Source organism: Saccopteryx bilineata, chromosome 7 (assembly GCF_036850765.1).
Source record: "Saccopteryx bilineata isolate mSacBil1 chromosome 7, mSacBil1_pri_phased_curated, whole genome shotgun sequence".
NCBI classification, from domain to species: Eukaryota; Metazoa; Chordata; class Mammalia; order Chiroptera; family Emballonuridae; genus Saccopteryx; species Saccopteryx bilineata.
This window is the reverse complement of record NC_089496.1, coordinates 70,167,192-70,185,959: the sequence shown is the minus strand read 5'-3', so window position 1 is coordinate 70,185,959 and position 18,768 is coordinate 70,167,192. Positions and strand designations below refer to the sequence as shown.

Below are 18,768 nucleotides of genomic sequence, written 5' to 3'. Positions count from 1 at the left end.
GAGATGTGTTCATTTTCTAATGCAACTTTGTACAGTATCTCTGGAGAGAAAGGAGAAAAGAAGGGAGGGAAGAAGAGAGGAAGGGAAAGCATAAGGAAAGAAGGAAGGAAGGGGACCAAGAAACTCCCCACCACATTCAGGCTGTGCTTCGTAAGACTTTAGGGGGTGCCACCCACACGACCTACTGAATGGGGGCTGGGCTATCACTGAAGGTGATCAAGGTCACCCTTCAAGTACTTCACCTCCTAATCTCATTTATCGGAACCCATGGTTCTGAAAGTGTGGTCCCTGGACCAGCAGCACCAGCAGCACCTAAAAGCAAACTCTCAGACCCCAGCCCAGCTCCACTGGCCCAGACTCTGGGGCGGGGTGCTCCTGACAAGGCTGATGCTTGCCTGAGCGTAAGAACCATTCATCAAAGCCCAGCCCTTGCAGGCAGGGAAGGCCACACAGACCTGGCAGTGGGAACGTGCCCGCTGAGGTGTAGGCTGGCTTCCATTCCGTCTGGTTTTCTGGCTCAATGGTGAAATCTGGGATTGCAGTCCTCTCCTCCTCCAAGGGGCCAGCAGCTACTCCGGGTGCCACTTGGGTGGTGATCCAGTCCTCCACGACTGAGGGTGTTGTAGGTGTGCTACCCCCCTCTTCTCCTGGAGAGGGCGCTGCTGAGACACCTAAAGGGGATGTGGGTAGTGAGGGTTCCTTCCTACCATTGACCCATCCCCACTGGCCCTTCTTGAGGACAACTAGGTCACTCTGAGGTAAGCCAGGCCTGTGTAAGAAGAGCCTTGCTGGGCCTTGACTCCCCACCCCCATCCTTGCAGTCCACAGGATCACCTTTGTATTTAAAAAAGATTAATTAGGCCCTGGCCGGTTGGCTCAGTGGTAGAGTGTTGGCCTGGCGTGCAGGAGTCCCAGGTTTGGTTCCCGGCCAGGGCACACAGGAGAAGCGGCCATCTGCTTCTCCACCCCTTCCCCTCTCCTTCCTCTCTGTCTCTCTCTTCCCCTCCTGCAGCCAAGGCTCCATTGGAGCAAAGTTGGCCCGGGCACTGAGGATGGCTCCTTGGCCTCTGCCTCAGGTGCTAGAATGGCTCTGGTTGCAACAGAGCAACGCCCCAGATGGGCAGAGCATTGCCCCCTGGTGGGCATGCCAGGTGGATCCCGGTTGGATGCATGCAGGAGTCTGTCTGACTGCCTCCCCATTTCCAACTTAATAAAAACAAAAATAAATAAATAAAAAGATTAATTAATTAACTTTTGAGAGCGAGACAGAAAGGAGAGAGATGAGAAGCATCAACTCATAGTTGCAGCACCTTAGTTGTTCGTTGATTGCTTTCTCACATGTGCCTTGACCGGTGGGCTACAGCCAAGCCAGGGAGCCCTTCCTTGCTCAAGCCAGCGACCTTGGAATCATTTTGATGATCCCAAGCTCAAACCAGTGACCCTAACCTCAAGTTGGTGAGCCTATGCTTATGCTGGCAACCTCGGAGTTTCGAACCTGGGACCTCAGCTCTATCCACTGTGCCCTCATCAGTCAGACTAGTGGGATCATTTTTGACCTCTTCAATTAATAAGAGCCATTTGCATCAACCCCACTATTAGTATGTACACACCATCACACACTGGCACTTCATTTCAGGGTGGTCTGGGCCATCTCTTCTACCGAATTTATTGTACGTGCCAGGCACAGTTTAAAGGTGCTGTGTATACAAAAACATTTTATCCCATAACAACCTTCTGAGATAGATACTACTATCTTATTTACAGATAAGGAAACAGAGGCACACAATGAAGTGACTTGCCCAGAGTCACTGGCTTCTTAGGGGCAGATCTTTGAGCTCAATCAAGTATCTCGTGCCAGACTCCATGCTGTCAACTGTATGATGCTGCCTTTCCTTGGGACAGAAATTAGGTTCCAAGTGCGTCAGAACCCAACCCAGGAGGGTGCAATTTAAAATCCATGAAGCCGTCCTGACACGGGAAGGGTGAAGGCAGGATTCCCCGGCTGGGGTATCTGTTCTGGTTCAGAGGAAAGCAGCTGTGCACTTGGTCGGGAAGGAAGCTGACGGCCTCCGCAGGTGTGGAAGTGTCTGAGCTCACGGAGGCATGGGGTGGGCTGGGGCTGCGCCGCTGGGATGTTACTGGGAGGCAGACTGGCTTGGATTCTGCTGCCCAGAGCAGGGAGAGGGCAAGAGCTTCCTAAATCCGGTGGCACAGGACTGGCCTTCTAGAGGCTGGAACGGTGGGGCTGAACTTTCTTTGAATTGGTTTTAAAAAGGTGACCCTGGAAGTCTGGGAAACTTGGGACTCTTAGGTTCTTTTTTCCCCATTAATTTTATTTTGAAATAGTTATAGATTCACAGGAAGTTACAAAGACATTTAGTTTTTGTTGTGTAATATGTAAAATGTACATATATATATATATATGTATATGTGAAATGATGTAGATTGTGACACAAGCTGTTATTACAATTTCTTTTCTGGAAAACCCTCACCAGCACGGAAAATTTCCACCGTTGGAATTAGTTCTCGCTCCCTCCCGTGCGCGGCTTTCCCAGGGCGCTGGGGCTGCCCAGAGATTCTGCTTTCGGCCCACAGAAAGGCCTCTGACCCTGCCTCTGTGGGGTAACACGGACACCCACTTCTGGGGCTTAGGAAGAGATCTCTCGCCCACTAACTGCGCACCAACCAGGAGAACGGTAGGTTGAGTAAAGAAGATTGCTCTCTGTAATGTGGATGGACCTCATCTCATCAGTTGAAGGCCTAAATAGAACAAAAATTTTGAATAGGAGAGAATTCCTTCTACCTGACTGCCTTCAAGTTCAACAGCCTGTTCCTCTCCTGGAATAAGAATTTTTAACACTGGCAATGAATCACAGATACCCAGCTGATGCACATCAAGAGTTAACATCAGAGCAAGAAGAATGAATCCTCAGGCCCCGCTCTATCCATCATGCTGAGGCTTAAAGTTTCAATTCTCTGATAAGGTCAAGAAGACTGCAGAAGTCTAGCCTGCCATGAAGATAAGAACTTCTCTCCCTCAGGAGAAACTGCACATCTGCCCTCCCCTTAGCAGTTCTTTCCTCCCAAATTCCCCTGGTTTCCTATATAATCTGGCCAAGGCATCTGAGCTGTTAAGATAGGTTTTTGAGGCCAGGAATCCCCCCATCTTCTCAGGTGGCTGGCACTTGTATATTTCTATTTTATTATTAAAAAAAAGTAAAAAAAAAAAAAACAATTTCTTTTCTGGTCGGTGCTCCCAGACCCAAGGATCCTGTGAGAACTCATCCAATTCGAGCCAATGCCTTGGATACTGCCTGGCCACGCCCACTGAGTTGTTTGATGGCGTCACCCTCAGAACGCTAACGGGAATGTTGGTGACAGGGCAGCATGTCCTCAGCAGCACTGGCCAATTAAAAATACGAATGGCTGATGTTTAGCAAAGAATAGTAGGATAATTTGACTAAACTTATCACAAAAATATTTACAAGCGGGAGAGAATTTGATAAGGGTGTACAAATTATTTATAATAAAGCTAACATTTATTGAGCACTTACTATGTCCCAGGCACTCTGCCAAGGGTTTTCTATGCACTATCCTGGTTAATCCTGACGACGAGTCTTTTGAGTAGGAACTCCCATATCACAATTTTATAGATGAAGCAGAGGAACTAAGAGGTTAAGTGACTTGCTCAGGGTCACACAGCTACCAAGCAGCGAGTCATAATTAAAATTCAGGTCTGCCTGATTTTAGAGCCCGGGTTCTTACTCATTTCTCTCTACTTGTCTCTGGGAAACCTTAGAAGGATTTGCCTTGGGGTCAAAGCCTAAGGTCACACTAGCTCCAGAGTTCCCCTTGCCCCGGAGGGACTGACTTTTTCCTCCATGCTCTGATGGATGGGGAGAGAGAACAGGGGCCAGGATGGGTCGCCCTGGGGGGGTCACCCCCCAGGCAGAAGTGGGGGCTGGAGGAGAGGGGAGGGCACATACCTCGGAAGCAGAAGGCGTGGTGCCGGGACATTGGGTCCAGGAGGCCTGTCTGGTTGGGGTAGAGGTAGACGGACCTCACGCCTGGCTTGTCCCCTCCACAGGCCGGCCGAGGGGTGACAATTGGGTAGCGGAGGCTGCCGTCGGCCAGCCAGCCAGCATAGCACTTGTCCAGGCCGAGGCTCCATGCGGCATAGAGCTGCCCAGTGGAGGCCAGTGTGGCATTGTGGGAGTCACAGAACTCCAGGGCTTCCTGGAAGGTAAACTGCTCCGGGCGGGTGACGAAGAACACCTCCCCTGGGGGCAGAGGTGGGAGCAGGGGTCACCCTTCACGCCCACCCCCACGGTGGCCCCTGTTCACCCACGGGCAGGGCTTTCTCTGCCCACACCCTCCCTTTAGCCCTATGCATGGGGTGGGGCACCTGCCATGGCAGGTACAGGTTATAGACCTCACTCAGCCCAAATATGCCCCCAAGAATTCCTGTGACACTGGGAAGTAGGGTGATCAACTAGGATGCCCCAGGAGTTGGGACTTTAAGTGCTAAAACTAACAAAGTTACGGCCAAACTAAGAAGGGGTGGTCACTTCCCTTCCCTCCTTGTCTCCTTTCTAAATTCTCCAGTCACACTCACGCACCCTCTTGCCTGCTAACACGGAACCCCCGGGACACCTTTACACCTGCCTGCGGTCCCCTACAGCAGAGCACTGACCAAAGAACACGATGAGCACTGTGGACCTCTATTTTCCCCGCCCCCTGTGACGTCACAGAGGGCAGAGTAAGGTCCTGTAACCACTGCTCAGGGTTGGGTCCCGGCACCCAGGCCTGTACCTGGGGGCCCTGTCTGATTTGGGGGAAGGAGGTCCACATTGACTAAATACCTACTTGGGCTAGGTACTTTTCCTACATATCTCAAGTAATACTCAAAAGAGCCTCTGATATCAGCATCATAAGTCAGCCCTGTTTCAGAGATGTGGAAACTTAGGCCTAGGAAGGTTAAAGAACTTACTCAGGTCCTGAAACGAGAGAGTGGCCATGCTGATATCTTTCCAGAATGCCAGTCATTTCCCAAATGGGGTTCAGTGGAATAGTAATTTTTTAAAAATTTTAATTGAAATTAATACAATAAGATTAAGGTAAAGAATCTGTGGTTCAGTATGCTTTAGCAATGATTGGTTAAGCAGAATCGAAGAGGTTTTTTTTTTTTTACTTCTTTGTTTTTACTGCAGGACTTCTCAGAGCCTTTGATTTGTTCATGGGCACTGGGATTCTCCACAAGGCAGATGGTATATATTTAAAAAATGTATTTATTTATCTAGATAAAAGTGAGGAGTGGGTAGATGGTGGATTTCCCCCTCCTTTTTTCCTCCCCAACAGTCTCCCACCCATCTGGGGCCCAAAATGTGAGAACAGGGCCGGTACCTTCGAGCTTGTCCACGTAGCAGTAGACATCATAGGTTTCTGATGGTGGGCGCACACCATAGGTCCTGACCCCCGGGCTGCTGTCTTTGTCACCCACACACGGGGTCCTTGGGCTCACAATGGGGTATCTGCAGAGGAGGGTGGGAGGGGCGGATGAAGGCCTGATCAGGGTTAGGGCATGCAGGGTAAATCTGGTAGGTAGGCCACATGGAGACTTGGGCAGGGAGGGTCTTTTGTTGCCTGGGGGGAGTCAAACCAAGAAGAAGCCCTCATACTAGGTGCAAGGTCTGGGGGCCCCTGGGGCATTTCTGGCTTCAGAAGAGAGCCCACTGCATGGAATAGCATTGGGTCAAGTGGGAAGGGAGTGGGGGGGGATTAAGGATGGGGTCTCCCTCTATATAGGAATTGAGCTAGGATTGAATGTTACCTGGGACCCTTCCTTACCCTCTCTGAATATGCCTCGGTTCTGGGGGAGAACTTAAGGGAGCAGCCATGGAGTAACTGATTGATTAATTAATTAACCTGCAGCGTAGCAGTGCTCTAGCTGGGGGAAGGGCTAGGCTGGGGCCCCACTAGCCTGACCTCCCCAGGCTGAGTCTGGGCTGGGAGGGGAGCCCGGCTGGGCCTTCACCTGACAGTCTGGTCCCGCAGCCAGCCGGCGTCACACTGCTCGTAGCCTGCTTCGTAGGCGGCCTGGAGCTGCTCGGCCGAGGCGATGACCGCCCCAGTGCGCAGGCAGGCCTGCTGCGCCTCCTCAAAGGTCAGCGCATAGCGGGCAGAGCCCGGGCGGTAGTGGAACACAACCCCTGGGTGGGGAGGGGAGGGAAGGACAGAGGGAGCAGGCTCAGCGTACAGGTCAGGTGCCACAGCGCTGGTGCCCACGGTGCCTGAGTCTCGAGCCCTGGCGGGCTTCATCCCCCTCCTTCCTTTCCCACTTTCTATCTTATTCCCAAGCACCGTGGACATTGACATTTGAATTTCATATAATTTTCTTTTCTTTTTTTCTTTTCCAAGTAAGAGGAGGGGAGACAGACTCCCACATATGCCCTGACTGGGATCCACCCAGTGACCCCCATCTGGGGCTGATGCTCTGCCCATCTGGGGCCATGCTCGCAACCGAACTATTTTTAACACCTGAGATAGAGGCTCCACGGAGCCAGGCTCAGCACCCAGGACCAATGAGCTCAAACCAATTGAGCCATAGCTGCAGGAGGGGAAGAGAGAGAAAGAGAGAAGGGTGGGGGGAGGAGAAGCAGATGGTCGCTTCTCCTGTGTGCCCTGACTGGGAATCGAATTCAGGACATCCACACACCGGGCTGATGCTCTATCACTGAACCAATCAGCCAGGCCTGAATTTTATATAATTTTCATTATGTGTCACAAATTTTTTTTGTGTGTGACTTCTTGCCTCCAACTATTTAAAAATGTCATACCATTTGTAGCTTACAAGCTGTGTAAAAACAGGTGGTGAGGTGTGTTTGGCCTGTGGGCTGCAGGTTGCAGACCTCTGTTGCAGAGGGTCAGTGCTGTGACAGGCCCCTGGGTCATCCAGTGTGGCAGTTTTCAGTGGTTCTATTCTGTGAAGGGGCCTGATGGGGTGAGGAGGGACCAGAACAGAAGAGGCCCAGTTTTCCACTGCTCTTCACCTAGACTCCATGGGCACCTTTGCCTGCCCGATAGATACACTGGTTCCCACCTATGACTTCATTGAAAGGAAATGCTTTGTGGCCAAGAGCATAGACATCACTGGCCTGGCCCACCCCCTTTGTCTTACAAATAAGGAGAACCGAGCCCAGGAAGTGAGAAGCTTTTCCCAGGTCCCAGGTTAAGGTGAAGGTATAGACCCCTGCAGGCCAAGTTCTTTCCTCCTGCCCCCTGCTCCCCTGAGGAGGAGGCACTTACCCCCTGGCAATCGTGGCTGCCCAGGGACCTCGGCTTCTCCTGGGGCTGCGGTCACCTGCACGACAAGGTCCTCGCTGGTGAAAGGGCCCAGGCCAGGCGTGGACTCCTCGGGAAAGGCCCAGGGCCTGGTGGCCTCTCCAGTCCCGTTCTCAGCCTCAGGGAAGGCAGTGGCCTCTAGGTCGGGGGCCAATGTGAAGGGCACCTCAGGCTCCGGGGCAGTGGGGGAGCTGTCGAAGATGGGCTTTGCGGTGAGGATCACGTTGCCCCGGGCTTCCCCCTCGGTGATGTTCCGGGGTAAGGGCAGTTCCACATCCGGCCAGGTCACCGTCTGGACAGTAATGTCCTCTTCACCGCCCAGCCCGAAGAAGTTGTCTGGGATATCCACAAAGTCTTCACCTGGGGCAGGAGCAGAGACAAGGCTTAGTCACAGCCTGGCATTGGCAGGAGGGAGATGAGCGTTGGCTCCATCTTCTCTGCTAGGGAAGGACAGCACCCACGGGTGCCTGGCACCTTGCGGGGCCCATTTGGGGTCCTTGTCTCTGTGACTATTCATTCTAGGAGACCCCACAGTTTCCAGATTGCAAAAGAATGCAAATTATCACAGCATAAGATATTGACCAATCATCTCATGGCTCATAAAGCCTGTCCAGCTCTGATCAGTCCACCATCTCTTCCTGATTGATGCCGGCCCTGCCTCTTTACCTAGCTACTGAGCACCTTGTTCACCAGCCAGTGGGACAAGGTTAATTTGTTATAAAGGGAAATTGAGAAATCTTGCAAAGGATGAAGGAACTCATGAAAATGATGAAACAGGAGAGAACTCATGAAAATCTGAGGTCTGGCAGAAATGAGCCAGTTAGTCATTAACAAAGAAGAGAAAATCTGTGAGGGTGCAATGATTTCGAAATCGGTGGTTAGAATATTTCAAGGTTGAGGGAGGTTTTGAAGGGAATGCTAATTATTTTTGTAAAAATGACCTCCCTCTTTTGTTTTTAAGTGAGAGGAGGGGAGATAGAGAGACTCCCACATGCTCCCTGACCAGGATCTACCTGGCAATCCCTGTCTGGGGCTGATGCTTGAATCAACCGAGCTATTCTCAGCACCTGAGGCTCATGCTCAGATCAACTGAGGTATCCTTAGTGCTCAGGGCCGACGCTTGAATCAATTGAGCCATTGGCTGTGAGAGGGGAAGAGAGAGAGAAGGGAGAGAAAGAAGGGAAGAGAAGCAGATCAGACGGTTGCTTCTCCTGTGTGCCCTGACTGAGGATCAAACCCAGGACGTCCACATGCTGGGCTGATGCTCTATCTACTGAGCCAACCAGCCAGGGCCAAAAATGACCCTTTCCATGTAAGATCAGGCTGTGAAAGTTAACATGAACAGAACTATATCAGTATGCTGTCATCAATTCTGTCATAAAATTGATCCAACTCTGGATCCTTTGTTGTTGTTTTTTGTCTCAAGAATTAGCATTTGATTGTAATTATTACCTAGATTGTGTACAATATAAGATAAAAAAACCTTTAGTCTAGATTTTCAAAATTATGCCCCTGTCAAAACTCTCCCCTATTCTTTACAGGAACACTTTGGCCCATCTGAAGGGCGGATAGGTAACAGTGCCCTCCTGTGGGGACATGGTCTCCTGTCAGGCCCCTCCATCTTCCACATGGTGCCACTGTCTCCCCATTAGACAGACAAGGACAGTGAGGTTCAGAGCCTGGGCTTTCCCACAATTGCACAGTAGCAGGTGGCAGAGCTGAGACTCAAACCCAACGAAACACAGACTCTAAAGCTCATGCTTTTAACCCGCTGTGGTGTGATGAGGACTGGATACCTTGCAGTCTCCAGCCGCTCTACCACTTAGATCCCCTAGGAGTCGCTGAAAATGGGGGGGATGCTAAAACATGGGGTTCAGGTATACAGTGGTCCATTGAAAGGGTAATAAACAGCCCTCCATTCTCAGATCTCCGGGTCCCAATTTAGCTGGCATGGCACCCTCCTGGCCCCCAGTGCCACCTCACCTGTGTAGCAGATGGCGTCGTAGCGGGATGAGGGGTCGGGATAGCCTGTCTGGTTGGCGTGCAGGTAGACAGTCCTCACACCCAGGAGGTTGCCCCCGCAGTTGGGCCGGGCCTTGGAGATGGGGTAGCGCACGCTGCGGTCGGCCAGCCAGCCGGCACTGCACATGTCCATGCCGCCCTGCCAGGCCAGGTACAGCTGGCCCGTGGTGGCCAGCCGGGCGCCTAGCCGCCGGCACTCGTTGGCGGCCTCCTGGAAGGTGAATTTCTCCGGAGACGTCGCATAGAAGACCTCGCCTGTGAAGGACACAGCAGGAGGGGTGAGGGTCTCCGCCCAGTGCCCTGCTCCCTGTCCCCAGGGAGGTCCACGCAGTGCCTCCAGGTCTCGAGTGCGTTCTAATTTGGGACAGTGATGAGTGTTCAATGAATTCCCAGCTGAGGGGCCAGCGACAAGCACTCTTGGGCTCAGCGGTGGCACCAGTTTGCAGGAGCCTGGGACCACTGAGATCTGGAGGCCCCTCTCTTCCATCTCCCCCTCCGCCCCTCCCCCTGTGGGCATGGTAGAGGATGCCGGATACATGGTGCCCTGCCCCAGATCCCAAATGTCAGTAGAATAAAGGGGACAGGAAGGGCGTCTCTGGGAAGGGGTCAGGGTGGCCTCACCCTCCATCTCCTCCGCGAAACAGTACACATCATAGGTCTCATTGGTGTCGCGGATGCCATAGGTCCTCACGCCGGGAAACTCGTCCTTGTCCCCATAACAGCCTTCCCGAGGAGTGTGGATGGGGTACCTGCCGGGAACCCAAAGTGGGGTGTTTCACTAGGGGCCTGTGGCCTGTGCCTTGTGTCCTCCTGCCTTGTGGGAGGAGGTGGCAGATGACTGATATGCTTCCCGGGGTCCGCCCTGGATGCGGGGACTATTTGTCTTTACAGGTTTTTCTCCTGCTTTATTGCAATGTGTATTTTCATAGCTATTGGTGATGAAAGGTAGCCTCTTTGCTGAGTATTTATTGGCACCAAACATGTTCTATCAGGGGCCTGCAAACCTTTTCTGTAAGAGGCCAGAGAGTACATATTTAGGCTTTGGAAGCATGATGATGTGTATGAAATTTGCATGGAAAGAAGGCTCATCGAGGGCAAGGCAGCTAGCAGCCACACCTTCACCACAGGACAAAGTAACCATGATCTTAGACATGTCCTCGGGTGACTGACGTCAGGTTGGCCAAGGCATCCCTCCAGCCCCAATCCAGGCTGGTGACAGTGTCATGCTGGCAGCAGCTCAGGGTGGGTTCCAGCCCATCAACCCCACCCTACCGGCGGCCTGGGGGTTCACCTGACGGTCTGGTCGGCCAGCCAGCCAGCGTCGCACTGGTGGAAGCCATCCTCATAGGCAGCCTGCAGCTGCTCGGGTGTGGCGATGATGGCGCTGTTCTGGAGGCAGGCCCGCTGCGCCCTGTCAAAGTCCAGGGTGTAGCGTGTGGAGATGGCTCTGTAATGGAACACAATGCCTGCAAGACACGCGTGGGCCAGGGAGCAGGTCAGGCAAGCCTCCCATCACTGAGGTCCTCACAGAACTACAGCAGGCATCCAAGGGACCTCACAATCATCTGGCCCAGGTCTCTAGCTGAAAGTGAATCCCCATTCCACATTTGCATGTGGTCTCTCTGCCTTTGCTGGAATACCTCCAGCAATGGGGAACTCACTACCTCACAAGGCATGTTTTTTGAATACCTATGATACTTCTGATAATAAGAAAGTTCTCTAAGTTGAACTAAAAGTTGCCTTCTTATCATTTTTCCTTGTCACTCCAGGACCCCACATTTGCTTTGGGGAAAGAGACACTTAGGGCCCATGGACCCTCAGCCCAGGGGCATCCTGGTGGGAACCCTGTGTACGGCACACCCAGAAGTGGGCCGTCTTTGACAGGGCCTCCTAACAGGAAACATCTGGTGCTGACCAAAGTTCTGAAGCCAGCCAAGGACACAGCCATTCTCCTCGGGCCATTGAGAGAAAGGGCACCAGAGTGTCTTCGTCCCTTTCTCTGGCTCCTGGAACTGAGAATGGGGGCAGAGGTGGAAGGGGAGGTGGGGGAGAGAAAGGACACCCGGGTGAGGAGCCAGGTGGCCACTCTGGCTCACTTCCAGGGAAACTGCAGGCCAGTCACTCGACCTCAGTTAGCATGTCTGCACAGGGGGGCTGATCACAAGGCCCACAGGCCCACAGGACCGTGGCAAAGCACCAACTGTCACTTCCACTTGACTGTGGCCAGGAAGTGCTTAATCCCCTCCAAGCGTGGAAAGAACGATATTCCCAGCTCTTGGCTACCTGAGTAAGCTGACTGAGGTGCAAACAGGATTTGAGAGCCAGCCTGTCCGGGTCCACACGGGGAGGATACCATTTGGTTCTTTCTGCAGGTGGACCAGGACCCCCGGGGGGGCTCTCACCTTTCACTACGACCTCCAGGGTGGCCTCGCTGTCCTCGATGCCGTGCATCACCTCGCAGCGGTAGATCCCGGAGTCGTTGGAGCGCAGGTTCTGGATCTCCAAGGTGGCGTCGCTGGGGATGGCCGGGTAGTTGGGCAGTGAGACCTTGTCCAGATAGGCACTGTTGATCCGCACCTGCCCTTCAGTGGCCACCAGCAGGACCACCTCCTTCTCCTTGGAAATGCGGCTCCACTTGATTCTCGGGGTGAGGGGGGCAGTGGAGGGGGCAGTGGTCACAGGGTGCATGGGGTCAATGAAATAGCAGGGGATGGTGAGGGAGGTCCCCAGGAGGACCTGCAGTGGGGACGGTTCAGGGATGCTGACACTCAGTGAGTTGTCAGGGTCTGTGGAGGAAACAGACCTGTTAGTGCCCAGACAGGACCACCTAGCCTCCCTGTCAGAATCCAGTGAGCCTGCATGTCTGTATTGGGGACACTCCAGTGCCATATAGAATTCCCAGGAATCCTTGCAACACCCTTGTCAGATCAGCATTCCTCAAGACCCCTAGGATGTTTGTACCTCTTTTTTCTTTTTTTTTTTTTTTAAGTGAGAGGAGGGCAGATAGAAAAACAGACTCCCACATATGCCCCAACTGGGATCCACCCAGCAACCTCCATCTGAGGCCGATGCTTGAATCAACTGAGCTATCCTCAGTGCCTGAGATGGACACTTGGACCAACCAAGCTATCTTCAGTGTCTGGGGCCAATGCTGGAACCGGGTGAGCCACTGTCTCTGGGAGAGGAAGAGGGAGAAAAGGGGGAGAGGGAAGGGTGGAAAAACAGATGGTCTCTTTTTCTCTGTGCCCTGACCACGTATCAAACCCAGATGTCCACATGCTGGCTGATGCTCTATCCACTGAGCAAACCAGCCATGGCATGTTTTCACCTTAAGACAGGAACTGTGGAGTCAGAAAAGGGTTGCCGAGGAGAGCAAGGGGAACTTAGGAGTTGAGACCACCTCTCTGTTTCTCAAACTAAGGTGCCCCAGGGGACGCCAAGTCATCAAATAAACAGGACCCATCTTCCTGGAGTGGCAGCTTGACTCAAAGACTCAGGGAAAGATTATTTGCGGGTTGAAAAATTACTGTGGGGAAGAAAAAAAAATCTACAAAAGTTTTAAAGCCAAGAGGCAAAACTTCAGAGATGTGTCCTGGGGATAAGGTGTGCCCTGAGCTTTATCCTGACAAGTCATCTTCTTCTGCTGTTGGGGAACCGAGGGACGAGACGAAGATCAGACATTTAAGTCTTCAAAGAGTCAGACAGGATGGGAGTGAGCGTAACTGGACTCCATAAAACACCATAGAGAGTATTCATGGAGCAGAAACAGCGGTTTACCAAACCCTGTTCAAAGAAAGGTCTTCTTGGAATGGGAAAGAAACGAATTTCAGAAAAAAAAAAATGGCACCTTTCATGGTGAATCACACTCAGGGGACCATTTTTTCCAGGAGAGGCTACAGGTTGAACATAAAAATGTTTCAGATATTTGTGGGTGGTAGGTACACACCAGGGCAAGGGCCGGGGGAGCCAGGAATGTTTGGGGTCCAGCCCTAACCTTTTGACATCCTGGGCGGTCACCACCGGGCCCTTCCACAGAAAGCTCCCTTTGAATGCCCCGCGGCCCAGCGTGGTCTTGGAGGCGGTGGTCCTCCTGGAAACACTGAGAGTGACGGCCGTGAGTTTTGGCCAGCTCTGCAGTGTTGAAAACTCAATAAACACTAGTGAACTGGTTTGCCTGTGTGGCCAAGCCGCCGCAGGCTATAGCCAGGGGTCTCAGAGCAAGAGGACAAATGGAGAACTAGATACCCTGTGTCTACATATTTAAAAGCTGTAAATCAGGCCCTGGCCGGTTGGCTCAGTGGTAGAGCGTTGGCCTGGCGTGCAGAAGTCCCAGGTTCGATTCCTGGCCAGGGCACACAGGAGAAGCGCCCATCTGCTTCTCCACCCCTCCCCCTCTCCTTCCTCTCTGTCTCTCTCTTCCCCTCCCACAGCCGAGGGTCCATTGGAGCAAAAGATGGCCCGGGCGCTGGGGATGGCTCCTTGGCCTCTGCCCCAGATGCTAGAGTGGCTCTGGTCGCGGCAGAGCGACGCCCCTGGAGGGGCAGAGCATCGCCCCCTGGTGGGCAGAGTGTCGCCCCCTGGTGGGCGTGCCGGGTGGATCCCGGTCGGGCGCATGCGGGAGTCTGTCTGACTGTCTCTCCCTGTTTCCAGCTTCAGAAAAAAAAAAAAAAAAAAGGCTGTAAATCAGGCTTACAGATTGTTCAATCAGACATGTTCTAGCTTCCTCTTTGACGAGGATACCTTTCAAAACGAAAAGCCAGATTCAAATGTAGAATCCTTGGATTCCTTAGAGTTGGCATCAGGAGGTGGTGCCCAGGTGGAGAGAGGGTGAGCCGGGCACTTCTTTCCCCACCACTGCTTTGCACTGAGGGGACTATGTTAATCCGAGCTGCACATCCCAGCTCTGTCCACATCCCATACAAACAGCTATTCCTTAAACCCTCCCTGGGGCCCTAGGGGTGGCTCAGAGCAGGGGCATGATCCCGTATAGTGGATAGACCAACAGGGGAGGCCTGGAAGCGGCTTGGGCCCACTGGGGCAGGGAATTCTGGGCATCCCGCATACTCAGAGCAAGGGTTCAAAGGGCAACATTGATCTGGGTGGTGATGTCTCATTGGCCCTACAGAGTCCTCATTCTTTGGGGAGCACTGGGATTGGAGGAGGGTCCTGATGGGGGTGGGAGTGGGGCTCTAATGCATGTGGCCTGGAGCACAGGCCTCGACCTGGGTCTAAGTGAGACACATCTCCCTTTGGGGCAAGCTCATCCTGGGCTTAGTGGAGAGGTTGTTCATTTGGCTCAGGGCTCGATGATCAGAAATCTACCCAAGCCTGGCCTGTGGTGGCGCAGTGGATAAAGCATTGACCTGGAGTCCTGAGGTCGCTGGTTTGAAACCCTGGGCTTATCTGGTCAAGGTACATATGGGAGTTGATGTTTCTTGCTTTTCCTTCTTTCTTTCTCCCTTCTCTCTCTCCCTTCTCTCCTTCCTCACTAAAATGAATAAATAAAATCTTAAAAAAAAGAAAAAAAAAAAAAAAGAAATCTACCTAGTGCCTGTCACATGCAAGAGACCAGGAGGAAGACTTCCCAAAAATGGCTTGCCAAGAAAGACAAAGACCTGTGTGGTTAGTTGGGCTTCTTTTGACTGTTTCTCAGGCAATTTCTCTGATGCTCCAGCAGATCCTACCCTAGCAGCTTTTTCTCTTCAGTTTGATCTATGTCCTGCCCCAACTCCAAGCTCAGTGTGCAGCATTTCTAGGTGAGAGTGACAGAGAGGATCCTGGGAAGGTGGGTACTTGCCAGGAGCTTCCTCTAGACCAGTGGTCCCCAACCTTTTTTGGGCCACGGACCGGTTTAATGTCAGAAAATATTTTCACGGACTGGCCTTTAGGGTGGGACGGATAAGTGTATCACGTGACCGAGACAAGCGTCAAGAGTGAGTCTTAGACGGATGTAACAGAGGGAATCTGGTCATTTAAAAAAAAATAAAACATCATTCAGACTTAAATATAAATAAAACGGAAATAATGTAAGTTATTTATTATTTCTCTGCGGACTGGTACCAAATGGCCCACAGACTGGTACCGGTCCGTGGCCTGGGGTTTGGGGAACCACTGCTCTAGACTGTCCATCCCAGAGGGCTCCTGGTGCATGCACACGCCCACACGTACAGGTGCTCTGCCACTGCAGCAATGCTCGCCTTCGACAGAACAGGGGAAGGGCCAGGAAAGCAGAGATTCTATCCCTGAGACTAGCAGCACCAGGTTCAGTCCCCAGTCCCCAGAATCCAGTCCTCAGTGCCTGCTGGATGAAGGAGACATGCGTGGGAATGTCCTCACCTGAAACTTCTATTGAGATGGCTGCGGCGATGACCCTCAGAGTCACAAACACCAAGAGTAAAGTGGTCATAGTTCACCTGGAAGAGGGGAGGCAGAAGTGTTATCTGGGGGTTCAGAGGCAGTAAAGTTGAGGAGGGTCACGTCCTCAACAATATGACACACAGTGATCAACATCACTCCTGAGAACATGAAATCACGTTGAGATAAAGAGCCTGCATGTGGTTCAAGAGATTTCTTTCTGAGAAATTTCTCCTCACAAAACCATCATACATTTCCTGGCTTAATGACAGGTGTTAGGCTGAAAATCTCCTCCTACCTTTTATTCCCCCCCCCCCTTCATTTCCAAGTGAAAGGAGGGAAGATAGAAAGATAGACTTCCACATGCGCCCTGACTGGGATCCACCCAGAAACCCCTGTCTGGGGCCAATGCCTTATCCATCTGGGACCATGCTCACAACCAAGCTATTTTTAGTGCCTGAGGCAGAGGCTCCATGGAACCATCCTTAGCACCCTCGCTGATATATTCAAACCAATCGAGCCATGGCTGTGGGAAGGGAAGAGAGAGAAAAAAGGGGGAGAGGGAGGGGTGAAGAAGCAGATGCTTGCTTCTCTTGTGTGCCTTGACTGGGAATCAAACCCAGGACATCCACATGCTGGGCCAACACTCTACCACTGAGCAAACTGGCCAGGGCCTCCTCCTACCTTTTCTAGGGGACAGAATTCCCATCTTCCAACCAGCAAAGGCTCCACCCTAAAGGACCCTTGTGATAGCTGATTTTCTCAGAGCCTGACTGGGCCACAGGGTGCTGAGACGTTTGGTTAAACATTATTCTGGGTGAGTCTGTGAGGGAAATTTTGGATGAGATTAACACTGAAATCTGTAGCCTGAGTAAAGTAGATTGCCCTGTTAGTGTGAGTGGGCCTCATCTAATCAGTTGAAGGCCTGAATAGACCCAAAGAACTGAAGCTCCCCAGATAAAAGATAATTCCTCTTGCTTGATGATCTCCAAACTGCCTTTGAACTTGAACTGAAACACTGGCTCTTCCTGCGTCTCAAGCCTGCAGACTCAAGCTAGAACTGCACCCTGGCTCTCCTGGGTCTCCAGTTGCTGAATGCCTCCATTATCACGTGAAACAATTCCTCATAATACTTCTCTTTCTATACATCCGATTGGTTCTGTGTCTCTGGAGAGCCCTCAGGCCCAGAGAAGTGATATGAGTCAGCCAAACTCCCTGGTGAAATCTGGATCTGCCATCAACTTCAAGTCCAGGAATCTCATGTATTTTAGAATAAAGAATGCTCCATGGTTTGAGTAAGATTTATGGGCCAGGCTCAGGCCAGGGGAAGGATGTTCACTTAGAAAACTCAGAGGAGTCTGTGGGACGTACATTAATATTTAAGGAGCCCGGGACCCCTCCTGCTGGCCCAAACAATGACTTCACATGAATTAGGAACACAAGCCTTGCCCTGGCTGGTGGCTCAGTGGATACAGCATCGTTCCAGTTCACCGAGGTTGCAGGTTTGATCCCCCATCAGAGCACAGAGCAAAGCAACTAATGAATGCACAACTAACAGAACATCGAGTTGATGCTTCTCTCTCTCTCCCCCTTCCTCTCTCTCAAATCAATGGAAAAATTAGATATATAATATATATAAATATATAAATAAATATATATATATATATATGGAAAACAAGCCTTCTTTATTGTCATCTGTTGGAGAACTGTCACATTAAATTGACAAATCTGTACTAACCACAATGTAAAGGGCATCCATTGCACAATTGGGACCCTGAGAAAGGCCCAACTGACTCTCAAGGGACCAAGCGGAGCAGTGGTTCTCAACTGCGGCTGCACATTGACATCACCCGGGCTCCAGCCTGGTCCTCAGGCATTTGGAAAGCTTCCCAGAAGGCTCTAGCATGCAGCCAAGATGGAGCAGTCACACCACAAACCCCTGGGACTTGCACTCTATGACATGTGCCCAGTGATGTTTACTGGTTGTTCTCTTGGACGGACCTGCAGTGGCGCCTCCCGCGCCCTCCTCTCCAGTCCCTGAGCAGTTGGTCTCAGTTTAAGACATGTTTGCATCACAGACACTCCACAGGGAGGAGGGAGGAAGTCTTGGCGGGGCCGAAAGATCTGCAACTAAAGACAAGAATGGAGTAATAGGCTGCCAAGGCTGTGGCACTGGTTGTCAGAGTCTGGTGGCCAGCAGGTGTCACTGTTGGCTCAGTCACATTAGCTGGGGCCCGATGGAGTCCCAATCCAGCCTGGGGTTCCCAATGTAGGAATGCATGGGCGAGGGTAAGTGGGGCCCAGAATTCTAGTGGACCCCCTTGGATGACTCTGGACTGGGGTTTTTTTTTCATTCATTTTAGAGAGATAGAAGGGGTGGGGGAGGAGCAGGAAGCATCAACTTCAATATGTGCCTCGATCAGGCAAGCCTGGGCTTTCGAATCGGTGACCTCAGCATTCCACATTGACGCTTTATCCACTGTGCCACCACAGGTCAGGCATCCGGCCTGTTGTTTTGAGTGATCTTTCCACCACAATTTTTCATTCACTCCACATATACAGTGTGTCCGTAAAGTCATGGTGCACTTTTGACCGGTCACAGGAAAGCAACAAAAGACGATAGAAATGTGAAATCTGCACCAAATAAAAGGAAAACTCTCCCAGTTTCATACCTATTCAGTGCAGTTCGATGCGGGCTCATGCACAGATTTTTTAGGGCTCCTTAGGTAGCTATCCTGTATAGCCTCTACAGACTCGTCACTGACTGATGGCCTACCAGAACGGGGTTTCTCCACCAAACTGTTGGTTTCCTTCAACTGCTTATCCCACCGAGTCATGTTATTCCTATGTGGTGGCGCTTCGTTATAAATGCGCCGATATTCACGTTGCACTTTGGTCACGGATTCGAATTTAGTGAGCCACAGAACACACTGAACTTTCCTCTGTACCGTCCATATCTCAACTGGCATGGCCGTGGGCTGCTCCGCTGTATACACGGTGTTACGTCATCATCTGCACATGCACACATGCTGCCACATCATCTTACAGAAA

At 51.8% G+C, this 18,768-nt stretch overlaps 1 protein-coding gene across 1 annotated transcript in view; it reads right to left on the bottom strand.

The window, feature by feature from the left end:
* The window catches only part of ACAN (aggrecan), a 55,771-nt gene that overhangs the window by 16,531 nt on the left and 20,472 nt on the right, over nt 1–18,768 (bottom strand). The window contains exons 2-11 of the mRNA XM_066240055.1: nt 15,700–15,776; nt 11,766–12,149; nt 10,655–10,829; nt 9,985–10,112; nt 9,325–9,618; nt 7,306–7,701; nt 6,035–6,209; nt 5,404–5,531; nt 3,987–4,280; nt 456–671 (exon numbers count right to left, since the gene is read on the bottom strand). Of these exons, the coding sequence (XP_066096152.1) occupies nt 456–671; nt 3,987–4,280; nt 5,404–5,531; nt 6,035–6,209; nt 7,306–7,701; nt 9,325–9,618; nt 9,985–10,112; nt 10,655–10,829; nt 11,766–12,149; nt 15,700–15,769 (2,260 nt within the window). The 5' untranslated portion in view covers nt 15,770–15,776. The remainder of the gene's footprint in view (nt 1–455; nt 672–3,986; nt 4,281–5,403; nt 5,532–6,034; nt 6,210–7,305; nt 7,702–9,324; nt 9,619–9,984; nt 10,113–10,654; nt 10,830–11,765; nt 12,150–15,699; nt 15,777–18,768) is intronic.